Source organism: Palaemon carinicauda, chromosome 30, assembly GCF_036898095.1.
Source record: "Palaemon carinicauda isolate YSFRI2023 chromosome 30, ASM3689809v2, whole genome shotgun sequence".
NCBI lineage: Eukaryota > Metazoa > Arthropoda > Malacostraca > Decapoda > Palaemonidae > Palaemon > Palaemon carinicauda.
The window spans coordinates 92,428,827-92,445,613 of record NC_090754.1 but is presented as its reverse complement, the minus strand read 5'-3'; the positions used below and the strand labels follow the sequence as shown (position 1 = coordinate 92,445,613).

Here is a 16,787-nt window from a genome sequence, read left to right as displayed (position 1 = left end):
GATATTGGGAGTTGAATGGCAAGGCAGGATTAGAAAGGAGACTATAAGAGAGATTACTCGAGTGCCATATATGGATGAGATCATGATGAGGGGTTGAGACAATAGTTCACCAAACGTTCAGCTTGGCTTAACAAGGCACTAAAACATTTGGAAGACCCAGGCCAACGTGGCTGAGAACTATGAAGCAAGAAGTAGGAGATGATGAATGGAGAAGTATTGATTTAAAAGATCAAGATAGAGACGACTGGCGAAATCTAACCGAGGCCCTTTGCGTCAATAGGCGTAGGAGGAGATTATGATAATGACGTAGTTTTAAAAATACAGTTGGCTCGAATTTCTTCTCTCAAAAGCAAGACGCAAATGACATGTTGTTGAATGGCAGGTGAAATTTAAAGCAAGGTCAGTCAGAGAAGTTGACCAGCTAAATGGAAGGAGACTTATTAGCAGTTCCCAGGATATGATGACGTTTTTGTAAAAGAAATTTGAATAATAAATGTTTAGATTACACGCAATATGCTTTCGTAATAAAGGAATATATATGATTTTACTGATATTCTATCTTATATTGTTATAATACTATAAATACTCTGTAAATAATGTACCAAATTTAATTATATATTTTTAACAGCATTAATTTTTCACTTCCATAAAACAGATTTGGCTATTGGAAACGTCCTTGCCTCACACTCTGTTGAATGGCAGTTCGAGACCATCTTTAGCTCGATAGTTTCTATCAACTAATATATATATATATATATATATATATATATATATATATATATATATATATATATATATATATATATATATATATATATATATTTATATATATAAAGTCCTAATCCTTTCGCTCGCTCTTTGATTCTTGAATCCTATTTTCATCCTACAGATTTCTATCCTCTATGAATCATCACCACAAATTGCCATCATCATCATCATCATCATCATCTCCTCTTACGCCTATTGATTTCGCCAGTCGTCTTTGTCTTGAGCTTTTAAATCAATACTTCTCCATTCATCATCTAATTCACGCTTCATAGTCCTCAGTCATGTGGGCCAGGGTCTTCCAAATCTTCTAGCGCCTTGTGGAGCCCAGTTAAACGTTTGGTGAACTAATCTCTCTTGGGAAGTGCGAATAGCATGCCCAAACCATCTCCATCTACGCCTCATCATGATCTCATACACATATGGCACTCGAGTAATCTCTCTTATAATTTCATTTACAATCCTGTCCAGCCATTTAACTCCCAATATTCTTTTTTGGGCTTTGTTCACAAATCTACAAAATCTGTTGGGAGATTGTTTCATTGTCATACCAGGACTCATGCCCACACAGTAACACCGTTCTCACTAAACTGATATATAGCCTGATTCTTATATGCCTTGCATGCCTAAATCTCTCCCAAGTGTCTTACAATTATACTATATTTACATTTTTCCTAAATGTTTTACAATTATATCTGTCTTTCCAATCTCGTCGTTTACCCAATGTTATCTTTAAAATGATATACATATGTAAGAATTAACAGCCAATAATTCAAACCACACTCGATGATCGTCCATCTTTTGTATTATTTTTTTTTTCCGTTGCTCTTATCTACAGCTTAGATAAATATATGAAAATTCTTATACCATATGATATAAAGTACGTTCCAATAGAAAGAAACTTGAATTTATAACTTAAATTCTACTTCCGTGAATAATAAAGATTATTATTATTATTATTATTATTATTATTATTATTATTATTATTATTATAACTAGCTAAGCCACAACCCTAGTGGGAAAAGCAAGATGCTATAAGCCTAAGGGCTCCAACAGGGAAGAATAGCCCAGTGAGGAAAGGAAATAAAAAATAAATAAACGATATGAGAAATAATCAACAATTATTTTTTTCTTTTTTAAACAGTAACAAAAACATGAACATATTTATACAATCTGCCAGTGATTATGGTACAGTACATAAACCCGAGAGATTATCACTTGACCAATTACAAGTTAGCACAACAGTAGGACCCATATTTCTTGCACAACGGTCGAATATCCCAAATCCTTCGAATAGGAAAGTCACATAGCATCCCTCTCAACTATCCATTTGCAACGCGGTCTATATCCGTCGATCTATCCGTCTGAAATCTATCTGTCCTAAATGAGAGAGAGAGAGAGAGAGAGAGAGAGAGAGAGAGAGAGAGAGAGAGACACCTACGCACTTGATCCTCCTTACTCTCCCCCCCCCCCCCCCCTCCTCCTGGCACAACACAACCAAACACACACACGGGAAGTGAGGAATGGGTCGGGAGGGGAAGTGGTGAGGGTTTCAAGCTCGTCTCCATCATTGTGAGCTTCCTTCCTCCTTCCATCCCTCTGACAAACACCATTCCCCCCAATCCCCAACCCCCCTTCTGGCACCACCAATCTCTCCTTACCCTCCCCCCCCCTCTCCAATCCTCGAATCGTCATAATCATCGCCATCCAACCCCAGACCGCAATCATTATGCTTCCCCCGGTCCCTTCATATGGATGAAAAGCACGTGCCCTCTCTGGAGGAAAAAAAAAAAAGAAAATAAAAAGAACGATTAAGAATATTTACTTAAACAGATACAACGATTCCGCCAAAGTCCTGTCCTTAAATAAGTCCTGCCCTTAAAGAAGTGCTGTCCTTATAGAAGTCCTGTCATTAAAGAAGTCCTGTGCTTAAAAAAGTCCTGTGCTTGAAGAAATCCTGTCCTTAAATAAATCCTGTCCTTAAATAAGTACTGTCTTTAAAGAAGTACTGTCATTAAAGAAGTCTTGTGCTTAAAAAAGTCATGTCCTTAAAAAAGTCCTGTCCTTAAAAAAGTCCTGTCCTTAAAAAAGTCATGTCCTTAAAGAAGTCTTGTCCTTAATTAAGTCCTGTGCTTAAAAAAGTTCCGTTCTTAAAGAAATCCTGTCCTTAAAAAAAGTCCTATCCTTAAAGAAGTCCTGTCCTTAAAGAAATCCTGTCCTTGAAAAAGTCCTGTCCTTAAAGAAGTCTTGACCTTAAAGAATTCCTGTGCTTAAAGATGTCCTGTCCTTAAAGAAATCCTGTCCTTAAAAAAGTCCTGTCCTTAAAGAAGTCTTGACCTTAAAGAATTCCTGTGCTTAAAGATGTCCTGTCCTTAAAGAAATCCTGTCCTTAAAAAAGTCCTGTCCTTAAAAAACGGCATTAGCCGGCCAGCCCCCTTAACCTTGGTGTTTTGGCATTTTTTCTGTTTTGCTTGCAATGTTGCTAAACTGCAGTTAAATGTGGATTTATTGCAATTCATATCGTAATTGGTGATTAGTGGCCCAAAATACAGTATTTTTCCCATATAAGATAAAAAATCATTCAAAATGCATTTTGGCTCGCCAAATCGCTGTATTGCAAGCAAATTGCATTACAAGGCCACTTCCTATGTTGTTGTTGTTTAGTCCTTAGCAATGTGGCATAGACGAACCGTCTCGGAAAGGAAGATGACATTTTCCGTTATGCCTAATTTTATGACCCTCATGGGACCCCTGGGAGGTGCCATTGTGGCACTATAGAAGTGCCCTTTCCTTTAGTGGAGCCGGAAGTTCGTTTGTGACGTTAATTCTTCCACTTTTCTTTAAACTGTTGTGGTGGCCGATGTGATAACGTCCCTGACTGTTGAACGCCAGACTGGGCTTCGAGTCCCCCTCCACCTTTTAGTTTCTTTGGTCGCTGCCAACTAACCATCTTTGTGAACTAAGGATGGGGTTTTGGGGGAGCCTATAGGTCTATCTGCCTAGCCCTTAACAGTCATAGCCTGGCTTTCCTTGATCCTAGCTTGGGTGGAGAGGGGGCTTGAGCGCTGATCATATGTATATATATATGGTCGGTCTCTAGGGTATTGTCCTACTCGATAGGGCAATGTCTCTGTCCCTTGCCCCTATCATCCATTAGCGGCCTTTAAGATCTTTAAACTGAAACGTAATCGGAACGGAAGCACTCTTAAAAAACCTTTTTAAAACTTTATTATGGAAAGCACCATAGTTGTGCGTCAAAAGTAATTGGGCAAAGCCTATCACAAGAGTCTTACCAAAATTGTAGACAAAGTCCTCTCTGTCCATGAAAACTAAATATATTGAACCAATTAAAACCATGTAGCGAAAAAAATAACGCGACAAAAGCAAATAAGTAACAATTTAAAAGTTTAAAAACTAATGAAGAAAAAACAGAACAAAAATACAAAAAAAAAAAAGAAAAAAAAATTATAATGGAGAAGTACTGATTTAAAATCTCAAGATAGAGACAACTGGCGAAATCTAACCGAAGCCCTTTGCTTCATTAGCCGTAGGAGATGATGATGATGATTGAACTACCAAAATTTCGAATATACACTCGCGAATGGTTGGTAAGAGTCCATAGATCCATACCAGACCTTCAATGCTCTTTGACCATTTACTTGCAGAGATAGGGGCAGCCTACAATACATATAATTCACATTCAGATACACGTTTATTAACAACTGAATTAATTAACGTGCCTATTACCTCCACTAGATTTCTTCCAGTCATATCTCTCTCTCTCTCTCTCTCTCTCTCTCTCTCTCTCTCTCTCTCTCTCTCTCTCTCTCTCGCAGATCATAATATAAGCTTCTTCATTAACTCCTCCAAATTTCTTATCCCCATAGGCCCCTTCCCTATCTTATACACAAGAAACGTCCTCCTTTCAGCTTGCATTCAAAGAACATGTCTGGGTTGAGCCTCGCTCAAGCTCTATAGTTTCTAGCAGTGTTTGTAACCTCACTATCCTTGTGAACTAGGAAAGGAGAGCATTTAGGTCTACCTCCTGGGTTATCAGCTGCCATTACCTGGCACTCCCTGATCCTTACTTGATCGCTGATTAGCCTTTATGTATATATGGTCAGTCTCTAAGATATTATTCTGTCCTTGCCTCTGCCATCCATGAGCGACCTTTAAAATAACTTGCCTGAGGATCGCCAGTTCTTTTGGTCGCTGCATCCTCATCATCATTGTGATCTAAGGATGGGGGGTTTGGGGGAGCCTATTACTCTACCTTCTGAGTATTTAACAGCCATTGTCTGACCCTCCCTGGTCCTAGCTTCGATGGAGAGGGACCATGGCCGCTAATCATGTATATATGGTCAGTCTCAAGGACGTTGTCCTGCTTGCTAGGGCAATGTCACAGACGTTTGGTTCTGCCATTCATGAGCGGTCTTTAAAACCTTTAAAATCAAACCCTTCTAAAATTGTTTCATCGACTGAAACTAATTTCACCAATAAAGTAAATAATCATATTCGTTTATATAATTTATCTGGTCGTTTGCTTACGCAATGCTACGGTGCATCAACTGAGTAACTAAATAATAATAATAATAATAATAATAATAATAATAATAATAATAATAATAATAATAATAATAATAATAATAATAATAATAATAGATGGAGTGTATCCTAAGCTCATATCTCACAGACTTCATAGTTCTTAGTTCCTAAGCCTGTATCTTCCCACCAAAGTTACTATGAAATTGGCAATTCTTGCCTGTTAAATATGCAGGTTACAAATCCCTCGTGTCTGACAACGGCTACAGCGTTGTGTGTTTCTTGGGAAGCTTGAGCTATGGTACCCATGATGGGGCTGGTCAATTAGAGAGAGAGAGAGAGAGAGAGAGAGAGAGAGAGAGAGAGAGAGAGAGAGAGTTATTTAAAATATTTGTTCACATCAATGATAGGGAGAAACACCTTGGTAACTAGTTTTTTTTACTTCATATACATTTAAACAAAGCACTCTCTCTCTCTCTCTCTCTCTCTCTCTCTCTCTCTCTCTCTCTCTCTCTCTCTCTCTCTCTCTCTCAAAACTGAGACCTACAAAACTCGAATAACAACCGGGTCCTTATTCACAGCTTAGGTAGACGCCAATGAATAAATGAATAAATAAATAAATAAATAAATAAATATTCTTCTCTGTGCTCGTAAGAAGACATCAACGTACAAACGTAAAGCAAAAGGCTTTGAAAAAGGGGATACAGAGTCACCCTAGAAGGGCTGTTATGGTTGTACACGACGGTAGAGTACTAACATTTGCAAATTCACACGATACAAAAAAAAAAAAAAAAAAAAAAAAAAAAAAGTGATTATGGAAACTTGCGTATCATACAATAAATGGTATCGTCACTATCATGCTAGCTTCCTGGACCAAGGGTTCGATTCCCGGCCGGTCAGAAGCTATTGTCTTTGAGTGGTTCCGCCTCGGGGCTCTGATCCCGAAATCGATAAGAAAAACCAGACATTAAGGTATTAAAATATATGACTTGTTTGATTATATATATATATATATATATATATATATATATATATATATATATATATATATATATATATATATATATACACACACACATATATGTATATATAATGAATAGTAATTTAACAAATTTGAACGAAAGTATTCGTGAAAAACTAATACTTTTAAATAAGATGTGTGTATGTGTGTATATATATATATATATATATATATATATATATATATATATATATATATATATATATATATATATAGAGATAGAGAGAGAGAGAGAGAGAGAGAGAGAGAGAGAGAGAGAGAGAGAGAGAGAGAGAGAGAGAGAGAGAGAGAGAGAGAGAGAGAGAGAGAGTTTTTTCTTTTTTGTATTTTGAAGAGAGATAACATAACATTCAGTATAAATCAAACAGTGAATTTCGTAAATAAATAAACATTTTTGTGGGACATGCAATACCAGTAACGTGTGCCAAGATGAGACGCCATTAACATTTTTTTATGTTCGATGTAAAATAGCCATGAAATTTTAGGTGTCTTTTATTTAACAGTTTGTAAAATGAAAGATAAGGATTGAGCCACAACTATTATTTTTTTCAACCATGATGGTAAAATTAAAACGCTAAGATGGGAGCTGAAATATCTGTTCCATAAAAATTGAATCTTTATATATAAAAAAGTCTGTAAAAACAGACGTTCATAAACTGACATAAAGCTATAATATAGACCTTTGCCTACCGAGACGAAGCTAATCAGTAAAAACGTTCATCAACCTTTGCCCGTTGACATTAAACCATTTCTCAAGTTAAAAGGGTTTTTAAAGATAAATGAAATGTACATATGTGTACAGTTTGCTCAGCTGGAAAGAAAATTCCCATTTAAAGTATTTACTTTGACTCTATATATAGTGGAGTGACTCATGAACTTGTTTAGAGAGTACTAATAAAATTGGGATGCGTTTAAGTTATGTTTACAACATATATATATATTTATATATATATATATATATATATATATATATATATAATATATATATTATATATACATATATATATATATATATATATATATATATATATATATATATATATATATATATATATATATATATATAGCCCTCGAAGTGAAACTTACACCAATCAAAAAGAACAGTGATTGTGGTGGCCTATTTAAAACGTCCCTGACTGGAGTTCAAGTCCAGCAAAGTTCAATAGTATCTTGTAATGTCTGCAGCCTTACCATCCATGTGAGATAAGGATGGCAGGTTTAGGTGACCATAGATCTACTTGCTGAATCGTTAGTAGCCATTTCCTGGCCCTCCCTGGTCATAGCTTGGATGGAGAGAGGGCTTGGGGTCCTCCGCCTTTGCCATTCATGAGCGCTCTTTAAACCTTTAAAACGGCCCTGTGAAGAAAAGTATTACATGAAATTATTTTAAGATTAAAACTTATAAGGTTCCACCTGTTCGGATTCGATGGGGAACTGGATATTCGGGGATACTTAATATTAATAAAATCAACCAATTTAGTGGCTTGATTCAAATTCTGAAACAAGATAAAGGTCTTTATCACTTTTTTACATTCATAGACGTCGGGTTTAATATCTATGAGCAATCAAAAGAAAATTACCTCTTGTTTATTCTTTATATGTCTCTTTCATAATTTAATATTTACTTCTCCGTTTTTTTTTCTTTTTGGTTGTAGTAGTAGTATTAGTAGTATTAGCAGCAATAGCAGCGGTTTCCATAACTGAATATTTAATTCTATGCGTCTATTTTCGTAGTAGTAGTAGTAGTAGTAGTAGTGCCATAGCCTCTGTACCATATTCTTCCACTGTCTTGGAGTAGAGTTCTCTTGCTCGAGGGTACACTATTCTATCTTATTTCTCTTCCTCTTGCTATTTTGAAAGTTTTTATAGTTTATTTCCTTATTTCCTTTCCTCACTGAGCTATTTTCCCTGTTGGAGCCCTTGGCATAATTATAGCATCCTGCTTTTCCAACTAGGGTTCTAGTTTAGCAAGTAGTAGTAATAATAATAATAATAATAATAATAATAATAATAGTAGTAGTAGTAGTAGTAGTAGTAGTAATAGTAGTAGTAGTAAACCATTAACAGTTTTATTTTACACGCAAAACTGTATGATGCTCAACCTCATTTAGCATTTACACTTTGAGCTATCACCACCTTTAATCGTTTTTTATCCTTAATTGCATTATTGTCGTAGTTTTTGTTGTTGTTGTTATCATTCAAGCTGGAACTCTAGTAAGGATTCTAGAATGCTAAAAGTTATAGGATTTTCAAGAATTAACAACCAAAAAAGATAAATAGCAACTTAAAACATAACAAAATTAAAAAATACAATAAACAAGATTAGTTATAGAGTAACATAAACCAAAATAAATAAACAAGGAAACGACACTGAATTTAACCTAATCAACGGAATTTTGCAATGAGCACCTGAGGGGTATTTCTACTATTGTTGACAATAATTTTGGAGCTAATGGATCGAAGGAACCAAATGTTTACAAATATTGAAGATAATTACTAAGCGTGGATGCGAGTGTCAAAGGCTTCATCTCAGAAAGACTAGCAATGATTCCTATATTAAAATCATCAACATATGATTTGCAAAGACTAAAAGGTCAAGGAAATGTTTTGTGAAAAGTTTTCTATATATATATATATATATATATATATATATATATATATATATATATATATATATATGTATATATATATATATGTGTGTATATATACATATATATATATAAATATATATATATATATATATATATATATATATATATATATATATATATATATATATATATATATATATATATATGTATATCTATGTATATATTTAATCTATATATATAGACATATAAATATTTATATATGTATATATATATATATATATATATAAATATATATATATATATATATATATATATATATATATATATATATATATATATATATACATATATACATATATATTGATTTAACATCTCAAGGTAGAGACGACTGTCGAAATCTAACCAAGGCCCTTTGCGTCAATAGGCTTAGGAGATGATGATGATAATGATATAAAAATATTACATGACAGACGAGAGACGAATTTAGAAACCAGAATAGTGAAAACTTTAATAAAATTCATTAACTAAAATAAACATGTATTTAATCACAAGGTCGTGAAGCTGATAAGTATAGTCTTAAAAGTAAAAAATCTCGTAAAATCTAAGTAATTGAAGTTCTTACAGGCAAAATGGATAAATGCTGGATAATTTTTAACTATTAAATTTGCAATATCCAACAGATTTTGTAGACTTGAGAACAAACCCCTCAGAAGAATATTAGGAGGTAAATGGTACGACAGGATTAGAAATGAAACTATAAGAGAGATGACCAGAGATCCAAATGTGAATGACTCGAGTGCCAGATGTGGATGAGATCATGGTGAGGGGTAGATGGAGATGGTTTGGGCATATTCTTCTCACTCCCCAAGCGAGATTAGTTCACTAAACTTTCAATTGGGTTTCACAAGGGACTGGAAGAGTTGGAAGATCCAGGCCTACAGTACATGGCTGAGGACTAGGAAGCGTGAAGTAGGAGATGAAGAATGGAGAAGTAAGTAGATGATGAATAGAGAAGTATTGATTTAAAAGCTCAAGATAGAGACGACTGGCGAAATATAACCGAGGCGCTTTGCGTCAATAGGCGTAGGAGGAGATGATGATAATGATGAAATTTTACTTGAATAAAACTAATGGGGATCAGTAACAATATATTCCAAAAATTATATAGGGAAGCTAAACTCAGAACACAATAGGAAAATATGAAATAAGCAAATAAGATTGGAAGCCACTAAAATATATATAGGTTAACTTAACAACTAAAACAACATAATTATCAAAGCATTGTGCCCATTCATGAACGTACACACAACATACATACATACATACATAACAACGCATACCCACACAAGCTCGAAGCTGTGTACCTAAATATACCAATGACATAGAACATCAAAATTCACATGTTTGCATGTTTACATATGAGAGAGGATCTCTTCTCTGATTGGTTGAGAGAAGACCTAAGTAGGCGAAGTAATGGAGTCGGTTTCCATACCGTCTTGGCCAAGATATTTCGGGGTCCCTACGTCGAAGATAAACATAGTTAAGATGCAGAATTCACTTGCACCTGAAACCAAGGTCTCTGGTAACAGTTCTATACAAGTTAATTCTAAGAGGATGGTAAGATCTTTATCACCATTAGGAGTGTACATAATAATAATAATAATAATAATATTAATAATAATAATAATAATAATAATAATAATAATAACAATAGTAATAATAATAATAACTATAATAATAATAATAATAATAATAATAATAATAATAATAATAATAATAATAATAATACATTTAACATATATAAAGCATTATTGAAAGAAAATCTTAGACATGTGAAGAATGAAAAGAAAACCAGAGCAACTCCTAAGAAAAATTATGACATCCAACAAGTCGTCCTTAATTGGCAACATGACAAACTGTATTGACATCTGACAAAGATGAATACTGGTATGGACGTACCGGACAGGTATCGGATGGCAGACGAGCAGCTAACTAAACACGAATGACTGGCTTCAATTAGTTTCAAGAAATCAATAAATCATTTCTTATATCCTATTGAAATAAAAAACATTATCCTTTATTATGATGTCCACATTTACAATCTTAAAATTTATGACATATACAGTATATATCATAGTATATTTACATAATTATTTTTTTATTTTACAGTATTATACTGTATATACAATTGCTTTTTTTTAATATTTACCTAAATATGTTTTTAAATAAAAAATATATCTTAGGTTACTGCTATATTTCCCTACTTTATTATTCTACATTTCCCTACATTATTATTCTACATTTCACTACATTATTATTCTATATTTTCGTACATTATTATTCTATATATTCGTACATTATTATCGCTTGTTATATTATTTTTTCTTTGTAATAAGAAGAGATTAACTTTGAAAAGCAAATTGGGTGATGATGAAGTAGATAGGATCATATTTTCATATATTATGTAATATATTTTGGCTTTGGAAAAAAAATGTTAGGACTTAATCTCCAGGATAAATGACCGGTCTTAATTACCGTAACTGCCTGTTTCAGTGAAAGTGAAAGGAACAATATTCTGGTCTCTTTCTAAATAATATATTACACTCAATGGTACATTAATACACTAAAAAATGTTATAAGAACCAATGAATAGTGAAAAGGTTAGAATAGGTTTGATTATACCACACTAATTTTCTGTCGTCATCATCATCATCATCTCCTCCTACACCTCTTGATGCAAAGAGTCTCAGTTAGATTTCCACAGTCGTCTCTATCTTGAGCAGTTAAATTAATACTTCTCCAATCATCATCTCCCACTTCACGCTTCATAATCCTCAACCATATAGGCCTCGGTCTTCCAACCGTTCTAGTGCCTTGTAGAGCCCAGTTGAACATTTAAACAAATATTAGTCAGGTATGTTTATTTCAGAGATGAAATTCGAAAATTATTCCGCGATGAAATTCGAAAATTATTCAGGGATGAAATTCAAAAATCTTTCAGGGATGAAATTCGAAAATTATTTATTAGATGTAAAAAAAAAAAAAAAAAAAATCAGAAAATAAGACCTTCTAACATGGCTTAGGATTATTTCCACAAAATTTAGTGCAAGTTGATGTCCTCCACAAATACTATTATTATTATTATTATTATTATTATCATTGCTAGCCAAGCTACAACCCTAGTTGATAAAGCAAGATGCTATAAGTCCCAGGGCTCCAATAGGGAAAAATAGCCCAGTGAGGAAAGGGAATAAGGAAATGAATAAACGATAAGAACAAAATAACAACAAATCATTCTAAAAACAGTAACGTCAAAACAGATATGTCGCATATAAACTATAAAAAGACTGGTCAACATAAAAACATTTGCTGCAACTTTGAACTTTTGAAGTTCTACTGATTCAACTACCAGATTGAGAAGATCATTCCACAACTTGGTAACAGCTGGAATAAAACTTCTAGAATACTGTGTAGTATTGAGCCTCATGATGGAGAAGGCCTGGCTATTAGAATTAACTGCCTACCTAGTATTACGAACAGGATGGAATTGTCCAGGAAGACCTGAATGTAAAGGATGGTCAGAATTATGAAAAATCTTATGCAACATGCATAATGAACAAATTGAATGACGGTGCAAAAGATTAACATTTAGATCAGGAATAAGAAATTTAATAGACTGTAAGTTTCTGTCCGACAAATTAAGATGAGAATCAGCAGCCTAAGACCAGACAGGAGAACAATACTCAAAACAAGGTAGAATGTAAGAATTAAAACACTTCTTCAAAACAGATTGATATATACACACACACAGATATATATATATATATATATATATATATATATATATATATATATATATATATATATATATATATATATATATATATATATATATATATATATATATATATATCCGTAGGGGCTTCATATATATATATATATATATATATATATATATATATATATATATACATATATATATATTTATATATATATATATATATATATATATATATATATATATATATATATATACAGTATATATATATTTATATATATATATATATATATATATATATATATATATATATATATATATATCAGAAGGGGCTTCATATATATATATGTATATATATATATATATATATATATATATATATATATATATATATATATATATATATATATATATATCAGAAGGGGCTTCATATATATATATATATATATATATATATATATATATATATATATATATATATATATATATATATCAGAAGGGGCTTCATATATATATATACATATATATATATATATATATATATATATATATATATATATATATATATATATATATATATATATATATATATATATATATATATATATATATATATATATCAGTAGGGGCTTCATATATATAAATATATATATATATATATATATATATATATATATATATATATATGTATGTATGTATGTATGTATGTATGTATGTGTATATATTTACACACTCCCACACTCCTCACTGCTGGGAGGAAGGACGCTGGTGATTGGTACAACACATGAACATACGATACCGGGGTCTAAAGCAATGTCAGGCAGAGCAGCCAATCGGGACTACGGTCTACCTCATAGCAAAAGTAGAGTCCTTCAAAAAGAAGGCAACTGTGCTCACCTCATACAAAATGGGAAAAAAACATGTTAATAAAATAATAGAATGTATGCATATAAACACACACACACACACACACACACATATATATATATATATATATATATATATATATATATATATATATATATATATATATATATATATATATATATATATACATGAAGCCCCTACTGATATATAATCCAACGAGCTTGTATGACAAGTAATACTATACACAAGGAGTATCAGAGGGATAACCTACTCCCACCCCACATTTTCTCTCTCTCTCTCTCTCTCTCTCTCTCTCTCTCTCTCTCTCTCTCTCTCTCTCTCTCTCTCTCTCTCTCTCTCTCTCTCTCTCTCGCGAAGATACAATAGAAAAATATGCCTCTTTTATTAGGGTTTCTAGACATAACCATTTTTCTTACACAATTTTTTTTACCCTACATGAAAAATCCTACAGGAAATAATTACATGAAGAAATAAACAAATAAACAAATGAATAGATAATAAACAACATAAATTATTTGAACATAAAAGTCATTCATAACAGAAAAGTACAGCCATGCAGTTTATTTATCTATATAACGATAAGATTTTGAATGGTGAATAACATCTTTCAGATTATGTTTTTTTTCTTATCAAGATAAGCCAGATGTATAAAAGAAATGCAATATTTATAATAGGGTGTAGCAATACAGTACATAGTAGGGTGTACATCAAAAGGAGTAGAAAGGAATGCTTCAAATAGCAAAGCTGGAATCACACAAAGCTTTTCCTCCCTACCAGCAAGCCGTTGCTGCCCAAAATGGAGAGCACGAGAGGCTGTTGCTAGAGATATTTGCTTCCCGACTGGACGGGAAGCAGCGCGTATAAACCGCGACACAACGTCAGATGTAAACACGCAAGATAAAGCACAAAGGAAATTCTAAAGCCTGGAAGTAGAATGAAAGAACCATAGATAGATCATTACAGAAATCGTTTAACTTCTACTGGCCAATCCAGAAACAGCTTTATTTCTACTGACCAATCCAGAAACACAGATCACTACTGACCAATCTGGAAGGTTTTATCTCTACAGACCAATCTGGAAACAGTCTTACCTCTACTGACCAATCCAGAAACTGTTTTATATCTACTGATCAATCTGGAAACAGTCTTATCTCTACTGACCAATCCAGAAATTCATATATACTGATCAATCTGTAAACAGTTTCATCTCTACAGACAAATCAGGAAACACTTTTAGCTCTACCCTGACCCATGTGGAAATACTTTTACCTCTAATAACCAATCTGGAAATCGTTTAATCTCTAAAGACCAAACCAAAAACAGATTTACCTCTACAGACCACTCCTGGAATAAAATTACCTCTGCAAACCAATCCGAAAACCAGATTTACCTCTACACACCAATCCGGAAACAGATTTACCTCTGCAGACCACTCCAGAAATAGATTTACCACTGCAAACCCATCCGAAAACTAGATTTACCTCTACAGAGCACTCCAAAAACAGATTTACCTCTACAGAGCACTCCAAAAACAGATTTACCCATACAGACCAATCCAGAAACAGATTTACCCCTACAGACCGCTCCAGGAATAGATTTACCCCTACAGGCCAATCCAGAAACACATTTACCCCTACAGACCGCTCCGGAAATATATTTACCCCTACTGACCATTCCGGAAATAGATTTACCCCTACAGACCACTCCGGAAATAGATTTACCCCTACAGACCACTCCGGAAACAGATTTACCTCTACAGACCACTCCGGAAATAGATTTACCTCTGCAAACCAATCCGTAAACCAGATTTACCTCTACAGAGCATCCGAAAACAGATTTACCCCTACAGACCACTCCGGAAACAGATTTACCTCTACAGACCACTCCGGCAATAGATTTACCCCTACAGACCAATCCGGAAACACATTTACCCCTACAAACCGCTCCGGAAATAGATTTACCCCTACAGACCAATCCGGAAATAGATTTACCCCTACAGACTATTCCAGAAACAGATTTACTCCTACAGACCACTCCGGAAATAGATTTACCTCAGCAAACCAATCCGAAAACCAGATTTACCTCTACAGACCAATGCGGAAACAGATTTACCTCTACAGAGCACTTTGAAAACAGATTAATCTACAGACCAATCCGGAAGCAGATTTAGCACTACAGACCACTAAGAAAATAGATTTACCCCTACAGACCACTCCAGAAATAGATTTACCCCTACAGACCACTCCGGAAACAGATTTACCCTTACAGACCACTCCAGAAACAGATTTACCTCTACAGATTAATCCAGAAACATATTTACCTCTACAGATTAATCCAGAAACAGATTTACCCCTACAGACCAATCCAGAAACAGATTTACCCCTACAGACCGCTCTGGGAATAGATTTACCCCTACAGGCCAATCCAGAAACACATTTACCCCTACAGACCGCTCCGGAAATATATTTACCCCTACAGACCATTCCGGAAATAGATTTACCCTTACAGACCACTCCGGAAATAGATTTACCCCTACAGACCACTCCGGAAACAGAATTACCCTTACAGACCACTCCAGAAACAGATTTACCTCTACAGATTAATCCAGAAACAGATTTACCTCTACAGATTAATCCAGAAACAGATTTACCTCTACAAACCAATCCGGAAACTTTTACCTCTACAGACCAATCCGAAAATAGTTACCTCTACAGACCCATCCAGAAACTGTTTTACGTCCGCAGACCATTCTGAAAACACATTTACCCCTACAGACCACTCCTGAAATAGATTTGCTACTACCGATCAACTCGGAAATAGATTTACCCCTACAAGGAATGATGTGTGTTGTAATGACCTGGTAGATGTCAATTCCCACAAAAAAAAAAAAAAAAAAAAAAAATAAATAAATAAATAGAAAAAAAAAAGTTTTTGGGGGGGGATGGAGTACTCTTAATAGCATCATTATCTTCACAAGATAAACAGTAATATTCAATGGGATGAGATTGATGATAAGGTTACACCTTTACCACCGGGACTAATGCAGACTGCCCCTGAGCTAAAAACGTCTACTTCAGTAACGTCAAAACGTTACCGATTAGGGTCACAGTAAACTCATCAAATGGAGGAAATAGTATTTTGTAAATAATACATGAACTTTTCATCCTCGATCATCATCATCACCATCTCCTCCTACGCCTAT

The 16,787-nt window shown here is 33.7% G+C and overlaps 1 protein-coding gene across 1 annotated transcript; it reads left to right on the top strand.

Annotated features, from left to right (window-relative positions):
• Positions 1-10,464: 10,464 nt before the first annotated feature.
• LOC137623647 (uncharacterized) lies at positions 10,465-16,339 on the top strand. The gene is made up of 2 exons (XM_068354479.1): positions 10,465-10,536; positions 15,722-16,339. The coding sequence occupies exons 1-2, from the start codon at positions 10,465-10,467 to the stop codon at positions 16,337-16,339; spliced, it is 690 nt and encodes a 229-aa protein (XP_068210580.1).
• Positions 16,340-16,787: the final 448 nt, after the last annotated feature.